General features: G+C 30.0%; 1 protein-coding gene across 1 annotated transcript in view; it reads left to right on the top strand.

Moving 5' to 3' along the window:
* The window catches only part of LOC129916516 (alpha-2C adrenergic receptor), a 297,933-nt gene that overhangs the window by 234,758 nt on the left and 43,103 nt on the right, over positions 1-20,072 (top strand). The window contains exon 3 of the mRNA XM_055996515.1: positions 7,341-8,473. Within this exon, the coding sequence (XP_055852490.1) occupies positions 7,341-8,282 (942 nt within the window). The 3' untranslated portion in view covers positions 8,283-8,473. The remainder of the gene's footprint in view (positions 1-7,340; positions 8,474-20,072) is intronic.

Here is a 20,072-nt window from a genome sequence, read left to right as displayed (position 1 = left end):
CGTTTCTAAATATCTCGTACAAAATTAACCCGATTTAAATGAAAATTTTTATACAAAAGTGTGTAAGTAAAGATAATATTAAAATTTTAGAAAATTTTAAAAAAACGCATTTTTGGTTTTTTAAAAAATATTTCAAAATTTTTTTTTGAAAAATCAATTTTTTGAAAACGGATCAATGAAAAATTTTGAAATTTAGTTTTTATGTGTAAATTAATTATTTCTTCAAAATGGCATACCAACTTTTTTTTTGAAAAATGTTAAAAAAATTTTATATATAAAAAATTATTTTTTTAAAAAACGGCTCCTACAATTTTCAAAATTTTTTTTCTAAAAATACCTTTTTATACGAGAAATAAAATGGCATATTTGTTTTTTTTTTTAAGATATTTTAAAACGGAGTTTTATTAATTATAAAAACAGATTTAATTTTTTTATACTACTTATGAAATTTCTTCAAAATATCGAATTTTAAATTTCTTGAATAAAAAGCTTTAACATTATAGTTACTTTAAGCATAAGAGCAAGTACGTGCGACCCCAGTCGTGCAATTTATTTTTTTTAATTAGTTTTTCTTTAAAAAAAAAAATGAAAATACAAATAATACAAGTTTTTGCAGTTCTGTATACTGCCGATCTATTTGACCGAATAAACCTCAAAATGAAGGTATTGTATCCCATTTTAGGTATTTTTTTAAACTTTGGTATTAAAAAAATTCAGGAGATATTTGGAACAAAATTGAATATTTTTGGTGTTTAAACGCTGAAAAATTTGATTTAAGTGCAAGTTCATGCAACTCAAACATGTATTTTATTTAATTATTAGCTGCATGAATGTTGAATGCGTGAAGGCTATGAACTTTCTTTTTAAAGGATGTAAGATTAAATGAAGTGTTTTATTTGTGGTAAATGGTAGTTGTAATGGTACATCTTACTTAGAATTTTACTTTGATATTATAAAATGGAAAGGTTACCTTCCACCTGCAAAGTTCATGTGCATTTTCAACAGCACCATACTCATGGTTAACTTATTATAAAATTATTTTAAGAGGTTATAATGATGTATTATATTTTCATTAATGAATGAAATTACTCGTACATATATTTGAAAATTGTTAGACTCTTTATTCTCTACATTTCTCTTTTATTATTCAACTAGCTAACCCCACCCGCTTCGCTGAGTGCATTTGAATCATTTATTTTCAAAACATGATAAGTCCACTTTTTTTCAAAATTCGTTTTTTTTTTGACTAAATTGTTACTCTAGGGATAACCACGTCTATCTTCAAAATAATGTAGTATCTACTCCATCTATATCCGATCTTACAGCTAAGCGAAATATTTTTTTAGTATCAAAAACAGGATAAGTCCCGGACTTATCATCTTTTGAAAATAAACAACAGCTTTTTATGTGTAAATGCTATATTAAGCTACTGGCTGAAAATCTTAAGTTTAAAGCTTCTTTAAAGTTAAAGAAGCACTCCGAACATTATACATTATTTTTTAATCTCAAATACTATTTTGTGATAGACTGGAGATGAAAGCAAAATTGTGTACCCATTTTAAAAGTAATTTCACATCCGTATATTTTCAAAGTATGATAAGTCCAAAAGCGTTTTTTTTTTTTATCTTTTGAACTATCGCTCCAAAAATTAAAAACGAAACGGTATTTTGTACCTAGGCAAAAGTTCTACAAAATATATTTTTTATAAATTTTGCTACACACATCAAAAGAAAATAGAACGTTTTTTTCTTCTCCTGCAAAATTTTAAATCATGGACTTATTATGTTTTGAAAATAATGATTCATTTATAAAAAAAATTTAACCTGTGTGAAAATATGTTAACAATTGCGCTCATGGGCAGTCTTGCCCCAGTCATATCATATCTGATGTACTGGGGTCGAATGTAGTAGAGTATATATACATATATACAACTGACATGACACATGAACAATTTGATGAAAAATCACAAAATTTACCATAATTCTTCGGCGCCTTAACTGAGCTTGGTAAAACTTACAGACGTGTTCGTTTATACTAAAAGGCACGTATTTTATATTGCAAGTGTTGCCAATTTTACTTTTTTTCATACAACGTAGTACAAAAATGGTCTTGCCCTAGGGCCGCCAGATAAAATAATATTAATGTCGGGACAACAGGTTTTAAAAGTCGGGACAAATCGGGACACCAAACAAACTTATTTAATACATTTTTTCGGATGGTAAAAATTCCCTGCTAACAGCTTTTTATCTAAAGCTGGAAGTTTTTCATTTTGGAAATTCTAAGCTTTTGGCATTTACCAGATTTCAATTGTCTGAACTCTAACGAAAGTTATAGTGCTTACAAACATCAAGACGCCACAAAATATCTCAAAAACATGTTTGTAAATTTGGGCCGGTAGTTTTACTATTCATTTATACACATGTAATAATAAAAGTGGTAATATATTTTCACCAAAAGGGAAACAACACGTAGCAAATGTTTTTAGGAAGAAAATGTCACCTCAGCTAAATGTTTTCGAGAGAGAACAAAAATCATTTTCATCAATTTCAAGGGTAAAGCCATTATGAATGTGTTATATCTGAGGTTTCAAAAACTTACTTTTCATTGACATTTCAACATTGTATTTCTGTTTTAACGGTTTAAAAAAAAGATCAAAATGTTTGATGAATATGATTGCTCGAAATCAATTGAAATTGCTGCACATCAATAGTGATTCATTACGCAGTCACATTTTTTTCTTGCCGAACGATTTCAAACAAAGACAGATTAAAAAACAGAATGTCGGGACAATATCGGGACATTTTGTTAATCGGGACGTCTGGCAGACCCCATAGGCGGTCTTGAACCCCATTTCCACTATACTTTTTTATTTAAACACGAACATTGTTCCAATATTTTTTGTAAAAATAAGACCGAGTATCAGAATGTGTGTATTGCAAATGTGGATTAAATGACGACGCTTTTGCTGATCCTGAGTAATGTTATCTTAACAATAATGCTAAAGTCAGGATTTAAACGATAATAATTAATAATTATTTTGAAGCCTGTCTTAATTAATTTATTAACAAATTAAGCTAAGTTAGAATTTTAAGAAATCGAGAGTGTTTCTTCACTCGTACAAATTAACAGCAATGTAAAGATGGAAGAAAAGGTATTATTTTTTTTGATACAAACCATCTACATATTAATACCTTTCAAACAAAAAAAAAATTACCAAAATCGGACCAGCCAAACTCGAGTTTATCGGCCACACACACTTAACGAACTCATTTTTATATATAAGACTAGCTAACCCCCACCCGCTTCGCTGAGTGCACTTTTGTAAAAATTGAACTTTTTTGAAAATAATTTGAAACCAATTTATAGAACCTAATGCTTTTTGATATACAACATTTCTTGCATAACGAAAAAAATGCGGTTAAAATTACATGCGGTGGTTCCGCTGTGCTTGAGTCTTGAAGCAGAATCTTCAGATGTAAAATATACATTCTCCAAATGCACTGCTCAATGAAGAACCGCTGCGCTGGATAAATTTCAAGTATTTGAAACGAAAAAATTCGCCAAACTGCTTCGTTTCTGCTTATGTAGCGTTCTATTTGATACATAGTGATTTCGTTATTCCTTTCAAAAGATTCTAATGCAACACAAGCTATATCGCGCCCTTTATCACATATTTGCATATGTATTTGATGGACTTCACAGAATTACAATACTCGAATTTATGTTGGCTTTGAATGCCTTGTATAATATCGGTGAATATGGCACAACTTCAATATTCACATTTTTCACTTTCACGATCATTGATTTCTCATTTTCTTGAGTGGAACGCCTATGATGTAAAGGGTATCCATCAGTTCCAGTAACTTTTTCTGATATCAAAGCTCTTGGATAACGTTTCGAACATTTTGCATCAACCACACGGGGAATTACTATTAGTCTAAGAGCCTACAGCAAATTTTGGGAATAGAGTGATAACCAAAATGTGAGTATGCAGATTTATAGCCTTATAACGAAATCAAAAGTCTGGCAGCTTTTAGTCGCAGCCTTATATGGATTTTGGGAGATTAGATATCGCGAATTTTCCAATTAATGTGAGTAGGCTAAATTAACACAAATTCACATTCTGAATACAAACACTGATGTTCTGTCATTTCCCCTAAGCCTGAAGACACCAACCTTGACGATGCGATCTATGGAACTCAAGATATAAGTTGTTTTAGCTACATTGTTTTGGAGACTTTTCTGCAGCCAAATCAAAATGCGGGCATGCAGTAAATCCACTCTACTGAGTACATCCAGCATTGTACTTTCACTAAACCTTTATGTTTAATGATAAAATCCATTAATGATTTTAACTTCATCTTAAACAAATGCGCTATTATATCATTATATCATGCCTATCAGCCGGCGCGGCGATCCAGGCAACAAAAGATCTTTAATTTCTATCCCTGCAGGCTTTATTTCCTTTTTAATATGCCAATTTCACCCGTGTGTGTTATACCTAACCTTTTCTTATTTTTCCCAGTTTTAATTGACCCACTTTATAAGATCGAAAAACAACAAAATTGTATTTTCACTTTGAGGAAGGTATAGGGGACATGCTGCCCCCCTGCAACCCCCCTACTTGGGCACACTATAGTATTTAGGGTGGGTGTCTTATTCCAAGTGAAAGTGCTTACCTATTATTCAAATTCAGAATGAAAAAACAACCGTGAGGCTTAATGACTTTTTGAAGTGGGTGTTATTGCGTCTTTTAAAAGGAAATAAAGCCTGCAGAGGATATTTTGCATACATATCCTATCCACAGCATATTGATTAGACAATCTTCGGCACAACAAAGTATGATTAAGTTCATTTCTGCGAACCTGTACGTATGTACACATGTAGGTAAATTTTGAAAATTATTTGTTTTACTAATAATTATTTTGAAAGTTTGTCTTAATAAATTTGTTTACAAATTAAGCTAAGTTAAATTTTTTAAAAAGCGAGAGTGTTTTTTTACTCGTACAAATTGACAGCTATGTAAAGATGCAAGAAAAGGTATTATTTTTTTTTTATACAAACCATCTACATATTAATACCTTTCAAACAAAAAAAAAATTACCAAAATCGGACCAGCCAAACGCGAGTTTATCGGCCACACACACTAAACGAACTCATTTTTATATATAAGATAATACACTGTGTTCGAAAATGGAACTTTTTTTCCGACAGAGGGCTCTCATATCTACTGAAGATAATTCGAGTATGCTGAACATGATGGCGTACTTAGTTTTTCTGGATTAGGTCAAATAAGAAAGATTTTTGCGTTTGAAATTTTGTTTGCACATGCCAAAACTGAGCGTATAAAACACCATATATTTACAATTTTTTATTTTTTATCGATGAAAAATGATGGAAAATCTATTTTTTCGGAAGTATTATTCGTAAAAAAGTATTATTATTATTATTAGTATTATTCGTAAGAAAAAGTGAAAGAAAAGTCGACGTTTTTTTGCCATAAAATAATGATTTAAATAGTTTTTCGAAAGATTTTTTTTTCAAATAACTTCTTTTACGTATAATACTTCCAAAAAAATAGATTATCCATCATTTTTCATCGATAAAAAATCAAAAATTGGAAAATATATGGTGTTTTATACCCTCAGTTTTGGCGTGTGCAAACAAAATTTCAAACGCAAAAATCTTTCTTATTTGACCTAATCCAGAAAAACTAAGCACCGCCATCGTGTTCAGCATACTCGAATTATATTAAGTAGATATGAGAGCCCTCTGTCGGTTTTTTGAACTATCACAGTGTAATGTTTTTAACTGTATGCCTTGGCTTAAATATGTTGACTAATTTTTTTGGGAAGTACATTTTTCGAATATTTTTTGTTTAAACTGTTTAATACTGAGACGTGCGTAAAACAATCTGATCTATAAGCAATCTTTCAAAAATTGCTTAATATAATAAACAACTCAAAAATACCAATAAATAAAATGCACGACTGAGTCGCACGAACTTGCTTTAAGAGTTTTAAAATAGAAACTTAGAAAATTTATATATGAAAAAAATACAAAAAAGTCGTTTTTCAAAGGTACAAAAATAGCATCTGAAAACAAATTGAGCCCCAAAAGAAGTATGCAATTTGATTTCTTTTATTAATACGACTTTTTAGAAAAAAAATTTTTAAATCGTTAGAGTCGTTTTTTAAAAAACAATTTTTTTTTTAAATATTTTTTTAAAGAATAAGTTTTAAAACTAATTTGGCACGCCATTTTGTGTCAATTATTATTGTTTTCGAAAATTATGTTTTTCAAAATATATTTGGGCAATTTAAATGTTTTTATTAAAACATAATTTAGGAGATTATCAGAAATTAAAAATACGGTTCTATGGGAGGTACTGTTATAAACGATTTTTGAAAAAAAAAAAATCATTAAAAGATATATGTAGGTACCTTGTTTCAAAACTAATTCATATTTGAATTTTTTGATCAAAACCGTTTTTGAGAAAATAAAATTTTTTCAAAATTGCGATATGACAGATACCGTTATATTTGGTCCAAAAAAATTAATTTTGAACGGGATCCAAAAACTGCTCTGTACATACCAAGTTTGAAGTATATCGGCTCAGCCGTTTAGCCTGTAACTCCTTATACAGACCGAAAGACATCCTGACAGACAAACGAACAGACGGACTTTAAAGACCCACTTTTTTCGCATTCTCTATCATCGTTGTGCCATGTTTGATTTTCATCTCAATTTTTTTTTGATATAACTTAAATCGTAAGTAAAAATTGTTGTTTTTCAAAATTCATATTTCGAAAATCAAGGGCTTTAGAAAAACAATGCGTATTAGGCGTTTAATTTTGTTTCATTGTTTCTATTGGTATAACTCAAATATACTCGAAAAGAGATTTCTGAATATTTTGAAACCTGTTTTGGTGTTAAACAAGGTTGCTTTCTATTACCGCTTCTATTTGGGCTCTGTATTAGCGATCTGGATGACTTTTTGAAGAAGGTCTCCAAATAGAAATCCTCAAAATTAAGGCTGCTGCTTCATGCAGATGATATGGTGACTTTGTAAGTAACTCTTGGGAATAAAAGTGCGATATTAGAAATTTATTGTGATGATGACTTAAAACATTTTTAAACATAATCACACTTTAATCATAAAACAAAGATTATTTATACAAGACTTTTTCACTCCCATTTTTCGACTTCATACTTTATTTTAGAATAAAGAATTATTTTTTAAATATATGACAAATATGTTTTTAAATATTCAACTGAAAATTTATTTCAAAAATAATGATTTCATTTATTATTTTCCTATTTTTTTAATTTATTTCTAGATGACAAGCTTCACAACATCCACCAAGGGAACAATTCCGATGCCAAGTGTGCCTGGTACATCAGCAGCGAACATTCAAAGGCAAATAGCAACAATCGAAAACCAACCAAATGCTATAATGGCCATTCCTACAGTCACCTGTGATCTAGCCTCCGATATATCAACGAGTGAGGCTGCCGAAGTCGAGACACACCAACCACCCCCGCCCTATTCAACACATCCCGATAGCGGGATGAACGGCAACGACAAAGAAACCCTAAAAGTCAGCACAATAGCGACGACGCACAATGCATTCAATGCGTTACCACCACCATCAGGCTTATCACCAACGTCCAATTCCACAAAGGCCGGACCGATGAATAACAACGGTCTAACAACATCTTCCCCAAATGAACTGAAAGTATCACCAGTGATAGCAGGTCGGTGTCGAGCACTCTCCGTTGGCATTGACACCGACATGGTTAGCGAATTCGATCCATCAAGTTCGGACTCGGGCGTAGTGAGTCGATGTGCGGTTGTGAAACCGCTCAAATTTCGGCTGTGTCAGCCAATATTTGGTCGCAAAAATCAGCGACGAAATGAAGCGAAAACAGCCGCAGTCAAAGTTAGCAAACCCTCCGAAACAGCTGAGCTGGAGCCGGCCATACCCAAGGTGCAAAAACCTCGAGATCCTGAAAAGGAGAAACGTCGGATAGCGAGGAAAAAGGAGAAACGTGCAACGCTAATTTTGGGGCTGATTATGGGTAGTTTTATCGCTTGTTGGCTACCGTTTTTCTTTCTGTATATCCTTATGCCTGCCTGTAATACACATTGTACGATACCGGACTCAGCATTTGCGATTGCATTTTGGCTGGGGTATATGAATTCGGCCTTGAATCCTGCCATCTATACGATATTTAATAAAGACTTTCGGAGGGCGTTTCGTCGTATATTGTTTAAGTGATGTTTGGCTTATGTGTGCTGTTACCGGTGCGTTCATGCCAGTATCGAAAAGGCTACGGAACGTGCTATGGGCGGCACACCTATGAGCTATGGAATGTACAATTACCGGCGATAGATTGGCATTTCGGCTCCGAATATCTACAAACATACAAAAGAGGTCCGTTTTTGGTGTATATGTGCTGTTGTTTTGTGGTAAGTGAATACAAATTTAACATAAGTTTATATTTTATGTACACATCATATACAATATTCTTATTTTGAAAGTATACAGAAATTAGAGAATTCTAAACATATAGGTTACATTTTATTGGAAATGTATTTGTCCAATATTTATGTCAGTTTTAATTAAAGTTTAAAAGCAAAAGACATAGCGACATGGCGACTTGGTGGCATCGTGTTTTACAAAACAGTATATAAGCTCGAAATTTGGCTAAATTCATGTCAAAAAAGGTGAAAGATCATGAGTTTAGGTATGATTGTTCATATTCAATGAAAAAAAAAATCGAAAAATTTTTAAAACAAAGTCCAAAAAATACCAAAGAGGTGGCACCTGGCTGCTGGGTAGCGCGTCTAAAACAACATTTATACTATTTTAAAAATATTGTAGTTTGATGTTTGGAAAAAATAAGCCAGACCATTTAGTCGGGACTTTATCATCGCCAGGCCTCAGCGAAGATTTAAGAAAATCTTACTTTGGCATACCTATACTCATGTAAATTATAATTTCTCTGTTAATACTAATGTGAGGAACTTGGTAAAGGTCTTTATTTTTGGAAAAAAATGTTATTCTTTATAAATGCGTTTAAAAAATGTTAATATCTATTTTGGTTGATCAGATATTAATTTTTTAAGCTGTTCATTATTTTCTTATCCATGCTAATTTTATAATTTGAGGCCAAGTTTCTTTGAAAGTTGTGTTGCATAAATATTGTTTTATTAATGAATTCTTAACAAGAAAATAGTAATTAACAAAAATGTGCATCACAGATCACCAAACAACTTATACATTTCATGGTATGTATGTACTTTGGAAAACCTTCACCACTGCCCATGTTCTGTAACTTTTATCACTGGCGATAAAATATTTGAATGACTTGAAAATCCATTTTATCTCATCGAAATAAAAGAAATTTCGATCAAAATCGTAATTTCTTAATTCAAAAACTCTGAATTTGAAAGAAATTTTGCTTTATACAGGGTGATTCAGGAGTAATGTGCCAAAAAGCTAGAGCGTGTAGGTTAGGTCGAGACAAGAAAAAAATCGTATGCGAGGAGGGGTCTATTCCCCTTCGTTTAGCGGGGAGGGGCAATTTAAAAAAAAATTTACTTAATTTGGAAAAAAAATTATTAAAAATCAACTAGAGCGGGCGGCCACTGCAGAAATGCTCAACTCATCGAGCTAAAGAAAATTTCAAATGGGAAGTGAAAGAGGGCTATTAGTAGTTACGAAAACCACAGGTCTTCCCGTTCGCATCCTGGCACGATTGGCGTGGTAAAGTGCATTGTGCATCTCATAGAGTTAAAAGACAATATTGGTGTCAAATTGAAGGTGATATTGTCAGCTATCAAAATTCAGAGGTCTTCCGGGTGAAAGTCTGGCAGTTTTGTCATGCAGCCCGTTTTAAGGTTAGAAGCGATGAAAGTGAGTTTTTTCATAAAGTCTTGTTTTTTGGTATTTTGGTCGATGAGTTAAGGAGTTTTTTCGCTATAAAATAAAAATAAGAGTAATTAGCATTTAAATATAAAACGATGTTTTGGAAAAAGCTTGATAGATTACTAACAATGACCCAAAGTATATGCAAAACTACGAATATTTCACGAAAAAGTCTCAAATAATACGCTGCGCCCCTTACAACTTACCGAATTAAAAGGCGAATTTAATTTCAAATTAAAGCTAGTAATGTCCTTTTTTGAAAACCAGAGGTCTTCCAAGCCACATCTTGTCATTTCACCCCCCCAGCCTGGGGGAACGTTATAAGAGAAAAACGCTCCTAACCTTAAAACAAGCTGCGTGACCTAACTTCCAATTTTTGGCTTGGAAGACCTCTGGTTTTCAAAAGAAGACATTATTAGCTTTAATTTGAAATTAAATTCGCCTTTTAATTCGGTAAGTTGTAAGGGGCGCAGCGTATTATTTGAGACTTTTTCGTGAAATATTCGTAGTTTTGCATATACTTTGGGTCATTGTTAGTAATCTATCAAGCTTTTTCCAAAACATCGTTTTATATTTAAATGCTAATTACTCTTATTTTTATTTTATAGCGAAAAAACTCCTTAACTCATCGACCAAAATACCAAAAAACAAGACTTTATGAAAAAACTCACTTTCATCGCTTCTAACCTTAAAACGGGCTGCATGACAAAACTGCCAGACTTTCACCCGGAAGACCTCTGAATTTTGATAGCTGACAATATCACCTTCAATTTGACACCAATATTGTCTTTTAACTCTATGAGATGCACAATGCACTTTACCACGCCAATCGTGCCAGGATGCGAACGGGAAGACCTGTGGTTTTCGTAACTACTAATAGCCCTCTTTCACTTCCCATTTGAAATTTTCTTTAGCTCGATGAGTTGAGCGTTTCTGCAGTGGCCGCCCGGTCTAAACGGTTATAGTTACAATAACGGGCTATACTTTTTTGTAAGGCCAAAACATTAGTCTTTTACAAAATTTTTAAACAAAGCCATTTTATGGCACAGTTTTTGAAAAATTAATTTTTAAAATCAAAATTTTGAAAAAAAAATTGGAAAAAAAAATTTCAAACTAATTTTTTTCAAAATTTCATGTTATTAAGTACTAATTTAATTTTTAAAATTCGATGCTTTTATTTATTTTTAAACAAAAACAGAAAACCAGATTTAAAAATATGTTGTCGTTTTCGAGAAATTAATAAAAAACCAGAACGACTTTTTTCTAAAAAACCTCTTTATTCTGTTTTTACGTAGCTGGACTTGTTGATAAATTAATTTATGAAACATTTACAATTCGTCAATTATTTTTTAAACATTCAGACTTAAATAAGGATACAATAAAGTGATACCGGATTGGATTAACCCTGAATTGATCAACTTTTTTCATTGATAACACCTGAAAACTTACCTGAGAATTTTTCATACTATGTCTGGGTTGCTCGCTACCCATGGATTCTTGATGTAAGAGCCATTTCACACATCGCCGAAAACCGGCTCGGTTTCGGGTAAACGCCCCTTCTGGCAGGTTGTAAGATACACTTTTGTGTATTTTGCAACAATCTAAAAGGGGCGTTTACCCGAAACCGAGCCGGTTTTCGGCGATGTGTGAAATGGCTCTAAGGGTCTAAAGGCAGTATAATTGTTTTATTTTAATGAAAAACAATAAAATAATACTTGCGCAAGCAGTTCAAAATAAAAAAAAGGACTTTTTAAATCATATTCTTTGATTTTTAAAGGTTTCAAGAGAATCATTTTTCCTTCGTATTTGCCATTTCTCTTGTCATCGATTAATCTTTTGGGTGTACATTATTATTTGTTATTCAATTTCCACTACCCCACCCCAGACATAGTAAGAAAAATTGTCAGGTAAGTTTTCAGGTGTTATCAATGAAAAAAGTTTATCAATTCAGGGTTAATCCAATATTGTATCACTATATTGTATTCTTATTTAAGTCTGAATGTTTTAAAAATAATTGACGAATGTTTAATGTTTCTTAAATTAATTTATCAACAAGTCCAGCCACGTAAAACAGAAAATAAAGAGGTTTTTTAGAAAAAAGTAGTTTTGGTTTTTTGTTAATATCTCAAACACGACAAGGTATTATTGAATCTGGTTTTCTGTTTTTGTTTAAAAATAAATAAGAGCATCGAATTTTAAAAACTAAACTAGTACTTAATTACATCAAATTTTGAAAAAAATTAGTTTGAAATTTTTTTTCCAATTTTTTTTCAAAATTTTGATTTTGAAAATTAATTTTTCAAAAACTGTGCCTCGAAATGACTTTGTTTAAAAATTTTGTAAAAGTCTAATGTTTTAGCTTTACAAAAAGGTATAGCACGTTATTGTAAGTATAACAGTTGATTTTTAATAATTTTTTTTCCAAATTAAGTCAATTTTTTCTTAAATTGCCCCTCCCCGCTAAACGAAGGGGAATAGACCCCCCCCCTCCCATACGATTTTTTTCTTGTCTCGACGTAACCTACACGCTCTAGCTTTTTGGCACATTACTCCTGAATCACCCTGTATATGGGAGAAAATGTATTTTAGAGGCGTTGAAAAACGCTTATCGCCAGTGATAAAGTTACAGAACGGGGGCCCAGGTAAAATCTTAAAAAAAAAAAAACTTTAAAAAAGTAGTTGTAAAATGCTAAAAATATATTTATTTGGCTTTATGGTTGCCGAAAAAATAATAACACAGTTTTATTTAACCTTAATAACTTCAAAATATAGTTGGCAACCATATGTTCAATTTTTATGAAAAAAAAAAATAGGAAAAATCTCAAAATTATGCTTAATAAAAAAATCCATGAAATAGCGTAGCAAGGGGTCTAAAAGTGTGTTTTACTTATCTGTCACTTTTTGGACTTTTTTTCAAAACTTTTGATTTTTGAATAGTTATACCTACCTTTACCTAACACCGAACACCTTTTTGACATGAATTTGCTGCTTTGAAAAAAAAAATTTTTTCTGTCCGCCATTTTGGAGCTGCCATTTTGAAAAAAAAATGACAGCTTTTTCGTATTCTCCATACTAGATAATATCCTTCCGAATTTCATGACTTTTCTTTAAACAAAAAATAGCCGTGCAAATGAATTTTGACGCCAAAAAGCACCAAAGTCACCACTGTTCGGAGCCCCGCTAGCACATTAAAATCCTATGCTTAGTATATAGCGTTTTTTATTGACTCTCCTGAGGGGTTTTTGGAGTTAATTTTTTGTTTACCAAAAATAACGGTACCTGATATATACCGATTTTGAAAAGGTAAATTTATTATTGTAGGCTTAAAGTCAATTTTATTTTATTTTTATCTTTTATAAAAAAAAATAAATTTGACTTAAAGCTTACAATAAAAAATTTATTTTTAAAGTATAAGAAAAGTCACCTTATTTCATTAAGGATTTTGGAAAAGTTTAATTTTCTCATCAACAATTTTTTTTTTTTTTCGAAATATTCGAATTCTAGCTTTTATGTATATGGGTCTATTTTTTAATGCTAAAGAAGAGTTTTTTTTAAATCGGATTTTCTCTCAAACTAAAAAAAAACACTTTCATCGAATTTTCTTATACAGATGCATTCATATAATTTAAATATATATAAGCCAAAAATAAAATTCGAAAAAATAATTTTTGAATTTTAAAAATTTTTTGGAAATTTTGATTCTAGGTGACATTTGTGACAAAATTAATACTAAATGGAATACCAATTTCATTAAATTTTTTTTTTTCAATTATTTATATTATATGAAACTAGTGTTATAAAAAATGGCTCAAGCAAGTATTTTGAAAATACATTTTTTTTTCAAATGCATCTTAAATACATATAAAAAATTAAATTGCATACTTTTTTTGGAGTTCGATTTGATTTAAAGAGTGTTTTTTCTTAATAAATATAAATTTTATATTTTTTCTTATTTATTTTTATTTTCATGTATACATTTACCAAATACATATTATATATAAAAAAGTTTTAAATTTTTTGTTTGTCTTGAAGAAAATTTATAAAGTTTATTTAAGCCCTTATCAAAATAACCTATTCAATTTATGTCTTATTTCTAAATTCTTAATTTATTTTGTTTTTTTTTTATATGAATTTCTTGTTTTTATGCCAATAAACAAAACTGCATTCTACAAAATGAGTCTTAACAAAATTAGCTCCTTGAACTTTAAATTTCTAAAATAAAGTTAGGATACCCTCAAATAATTATTAAGAAGCACCTTACATTATTTGATTTAAATTGTGCATTATCCATAAGAAATGTCAATCCAAATCGAAATTTAATAAATTCAAAATTCAAGAAAGTATCTATCGTAAACCTATAATAAAGGAGACACTTTTGTAGTACTCCCTCTACTTTTACATTACTATAAACTAAAGAATGATCCATGTTCTTTATTGCCTCAATATTCTTATTGCTAATGGGTTCATTTTAAAGGATTATAATTTCTTCAGAAAACTCTAAATAACTCTTAATGGGGTTTCTACTAGTAGTAAATTTTCCAATCGAAAATTTGTCTAAGGTTTGAGAAAACTCATACAAAACACCAAAGCAGAACAAAACAACATCCTCTCTCTTAAAAGTTTGATCCATCCGCATAGGGGCTGTAACGATTATTACTTAACTTGTACCATTTTGTATCCATCAACGAGTATAATGGTCTATTGGGGGCATAGAGAGTTCGTCCATTGCTCTTCTCTCGAAAACTGTAAGCAATATCCAAGAAGAAAAGGCCTCAACACATTTTATGAAAGTTGATACAGTTTTTGTTGTTGTTCTTTTAGTTATTTATTAGACATGCTTCAATTCTATTTAAGTGGGAGAAGGCGAAGAGGAAAAAGGACAATCTGTCTCAATGGTGGTCCTGAGAGAGGATACCTATCTTTACTATTAGTCTGTCTTGTTTATATTATGGAAGATGCTTGGAAAACAATTATCGATAGGAAATGATTTTCAGATTAAACATGTATAATGTATAAGTGTAGAGCTTTTAAAGTGCCTCCTTAATATTGATAATTTAGGCAGATTTCCTATCTATCAATATTGATACTGTATATTGTCTTCCACAGAGTAGTATTGTTTAGCAAATTCAAAGGAAAAGAGAAAGGCAATTTTATTTATATATGTTTTCCTTGTATCCATCAAACAAAACTTGGCTCTTTATCAAGAAATGAACATAATAAAGGTATAAGATTTATTCAGTAGGAGTTATCTATTAGTAGAAAAGTGTGTGTGTATGTTTTATTGATGTCTCAAGGCAACAACAAAGAACATATAATATCTTAACTTTGACAGAAACACTAAGGTTTCACTTTGAATTTCCGTATTAAAAAGGCTTCGTCGATAGAAATAAAGAGCAAAAATTAAACAAAAAGAATAAAAAAGGTCCTTAGTTTAATCCTGACATTCAAAAAAATATCAAAAAAAAAAAAAGAATTTATCTAAAAATAGATAAAAACCATGCTTTTATAGAATAAAAGTATCTTTATTTTTCTTAGATATTTCTTCCTTGAAAAACATCTTTAAAATTAGGATATATTTTTAAAGCATTGAATTTATTTAAATGTATTTTTTTTATTTTTTTCTATATAAAATAAGAAGAATTTATTTGCGGATATCGATTTGAATCATTTTAATTAAATTTTCTCAGCGTGGGAAGGTTTTTTATTTCGTTACATTTTTAAGAGAGATATAGAAAATAATAATAAAATGGATGAATTTATTTGAAATACACTTATTTGGTATATATGACAGAGAGTTTTCAAATGTTTATTGATTTTGGATGAAATTATATATACGTACTTATATGTATTTATTTTATATTTTTCTTCAAAAACTGGAGGAAGAATAATTCTTGAAGAGAAATTTAATTAAATGTGAATATAGCTACTTGAGATTATTTTATTTTTAGTCAATAAATAACTTCCTACAGTTATTTGCTTATTTATTTTATTTCTTCATGCATTAAGTATAAGCTTGTGAGATTTCTTTATGTGAGCTTCATTTAATGAAATTTATGACTGGCTGAAACGAACCTATTCAATTTTTGGTTCCGATTTAGGACAAGTTAAGGATTCTTGAACAAAATCGTCTCTTGTCTCTTTCTCAAGCTACATTGCCAAAATCAAAAAGGTTTTTGTCCCTCGCGATTTTAATTAAAAAAAAAAATACGTTTAGGTAGTTACTGTAGCAAATAAAGTCATACTTTTAGAGCAATTTTTTCAACTATTAGTTACGGTACATGTTTTTAACTTTTTCATAAACGACTTAACCGGTCTTCAAAAAAAATTCAAAAAAAATTTTTGGATCTAAAAAAAAAAAAGAAATCAAATTATTTTGAAATTTTGTTTTTATGTGTCATAAATTATTTTCATTTAATGCCATATGTAACAATTTTTTTCCGAAAATTTTGTATTTAATTTTTTTTTTTAAATGGATACAACAATAAAAAAAAATAAAAAAAAATTTGTTGTAGGTACAAGACACAAAATTATTTAATTTTTTTAGTTTTTTGTAAATTTCTAATAAAAGCAAATTTTTTCTCGATAAGATCAAGTTTTATGTATGTATTTCTATAACTGAGTCAAAACAAATACATACATAATTATAAATTTAACAAAAAAAAATTTTAATTTTAAAATTAAAAAAAAACTGGACCAAATTGAAATGGCAACAAAGGAGGCCCCAGCTATCAAATAAAAGAAGAATTATCTAAATCGATTCACAAAGTCGATACTTCTGAGGTTAGAAACATTACGTGAGTTTGAAAACAGTCGAATTGAAAATCTCTTCCTTTTTTGAAGTCAGTTAACACAACATCGCTTGGTGACCAAATTAGCACAGAATTTGCCTTTTTGATCGAAACTCATGTAACCTAGAGATGAATGGATTTGTAAAATGTATAAGGTTCAAAAAACAATTGGCACGGCCTAGACCCCGGAAAACTTGTTGCTCACCATATTTAAAAGCCTGCTCGCAGCACTAGCACATAGAAAAGCAGCTCAGAACTCGAGCCGGAGGCTGTTTTTAGACCACATTGAGAAATGAAATCAAGTCTTTGATATTTCTTTGGCGCCGGGTACAAAGGGGTTAAGTCAGAAAAGGTAGTTTTGAGGAAAATTGAAATTCAAGTTTCAATTTTTTTTTGTAAATCTGAATTATTATTATTTTGAAAAAGTAATGATGCAGAAACATCATCTATAAGACCTTTTTCAATATCCATATGCTGTGGACCAAAAAATGAACGTTCTTAAATAAAAAAATCATGTGTGCAATTCACACGTGGTAGAAGTGAAACCTTAAAAAATAGTTTTTCTTGAAGAAAAATACACCAATAAAAAGGTTACAAATTTTCCTAAAGAATAAAGGCATACATACCTATGCAAATTTTTACAATGCGAAAAAAGTGTAAAAATAATTAATTTATTCAATACATTCATTCTCGACTAAATCCATTTTTTTAATGACAACTTATAATAAATTTTATATGTCTATACAACATCTACAAAAAGAGCTAGAATTTTTTGAATCCAATCAGTTTTCATCAAATATAAAAGAAAAAAATCAATCTTTTTTCTCTTCCAACACCATTAAATCCATTTTTTTAAATGACAACCTATAAAAAAATTTATATCGTCTGAAAGCTTATTTCACCTTTTATATGACGCTTATTTCTACGATACCTACAAAATTCGAAATTTAAAACTGAGATTACGGTACTTCCTACACTACTGGTGGCTGGTCATCGGCAACAGATCTCCACAGGTGTTTTGAGGTAATTTTTTAAGTTTTTCAATTTAAGATTGTGTAACTTGTAGAGCACGTACAGTTATGTGTGACATATCAAAAGAAAGGTATCTAATATTATCAGCAAGCGTATTAAAGTTAAATCAAACTAGTATGTGCTCTAGATCAAAATATATAACGTGTTTAGAAAAAGAACATTTTTTCACAGTTATCTCAGAATTTTGAAAATGAAATTAATTGAAATTTTGTTCAATTATAGTTTATTCTATTACCAATCTACAGTATAAATTTCATTCGTCTATCTATAAAAATAAAAAAGTTATAATCAATTGATTTTTCCTGTGGCTTTTTCGTTTCATCGTGTTTCAAATCACTTCGATACTAAAGAAGTTTTCACTTCAAAAATTGTGTTGACTTAACACATGTATGCATAAGGCAAAAACCTACATGTCATATAAGTTTTTTAAACACTCCAAAAAAAAGCTAAAAATCAAAAACTATCCAAAAATACCCCTAAAAAACAAAGTGTTTTTTAAAAATTTATATTTCGAAACGCAGAGTGCTGGAAAAAAAAACGCCTAATTTTTTTTCCCTCATCTTTCACTTGGCACCTTTGGAATTGTCAAAAAAAATTTCCCCTGCCCAAAATCATCATTTTGTCATAGCCCCAACACGTGTACAACGTTCAAACAAAACGTTATAGCTTAGTTTCAAAGTTTTTTAGATTTGTTTCTTAAATTAGTTTTATCTATCTATAACAAAAAAAATCAACTCTCTAAGACTTCATCTTTCCGTTTTACCCCTGTTTACCCTATTAAATGCCGGAATTTTTAAGAATCCTTCATTTGGATTAAGCTTTAGGTTATTATCATTCAAAAAAGCTAAAGAAGATTTTTGTATCTCTAATAGTTTTTTTTTTAATTTTGAATTGAAATTTTTTGCGCACTGCGAAAGTGCGAGAGTGGAACGGGAGAAAATGGCGTCACTGTTTTGTGTTGGCTGCCATGGTTCATCGATTTATAAGACGTTATCACGTCAAAAGATCTCAATATCTCATCTCCCAATGTCAAAAGTGATAAAGTGAAGAATAAGTTGAGTGTATGGTGAGGAGAATAAAATGGTTGATATTATACTCAAGTAGCACAAAAGTCTAAGATACACCAAAATATTTGGTGTATTTTTTGCACTTTCGTGATATGCATTTTGAATATAAAAAATACACCATTTTTTCGTATAAAATAAACTCCGGTGGTTAAAAAAATATACCGATTTTGGTGTATAAATGGCACTAGTGGTATATTAAATGATCTGTTTTTGGTGAAAATTATCCCTTTGAAATTGAAAAATACACAGTAAATCTATGGATAAAATACACCATTTAAATTATTCTGATTTAAAATTTGAACCAAAGTTTATTTTTTATCTCAAACAGTTTGATGAATTCTAATTCACACTATTTCTTATGAAATAAATGAAAATGAATTTTTATTCACTTTCATAATATTGCCATAAGAAACCAATGGTTAAATATGATTTTGTTTGCCAAATTTTAAAACGAAACACATTCTATCTACTAATTTAAGATGCTACCCCCTCTAAAAATCGAGCGCCTGAAAAATGTCAGTGAATTAATGATTTTTTTTTCGATTTTAAGAATCCATTTTTCAAAAATTATAATTTTTGTGTTGTTTTACATTTTTTTAAGAAAAGTTTTTTTATAATGAATCTAAAAAACTAAGAATGCGGGACTATTAGGTCGATAAATACACTATTTTAATAAAATAATTAATCGCTGTCTTCTATTTTTAAATGGCGTCCATTGAAAAATATGGCGTCTCCCACATATGCATTTTGGTGAATTTTATGTCCACAGGGTGTGCTTCCTACACCAAACAGAGTGTACAAAATAAACCGTTTTGGTTGATTTCAGAATCAAATAATTTTATGCACCATTAATGGTATATTATAAAAACAACTGAAAATCGGTGTATTTTTTGCACGGAATCTTAAAAAAATGTTGAAATTTTGTACAGAAAAGACAGTGGTATAATTTTTATACCACTAATTTTGAGAAATACACCATATTTTTTCAATTTTCTCAATTTTACACCAAAATTAATGAATTTACACCAATTTATACACAAGTGTGCTACTTGAGATAGTAACCATACTTTAACTACTTTTTGTTCATGAAGAGCGTTCATGAAGAGCGTTCATGAAGAGTCTTGAAAAATTAAAATTTTTGCTTCAAATCAAACATTTTAAATCTCAATAACACCCTGTGTCAAACAAACTTTTGACCTCTCATAGAACTTAACACACTCTTGTGCATTTGCATCATATTTTTTATTCAT

This window comes from Episyrphus balteatus, chromosome 3, assembly GCF_945859705.1.
Source record: "Episyrphus balteatus chromosome 3, idEpiBalt1.1, whole genome shotgun sequence".
Lineage (NCBI taxonomy): Eukaryota > Metazoa > Arthropoda > Insecta > Diptera > Syrphidae > Episyrphus > Episyrphus balteatus.
This window is presented reverse-complemented; position numbering and strand designations above follow the sequence as displayed.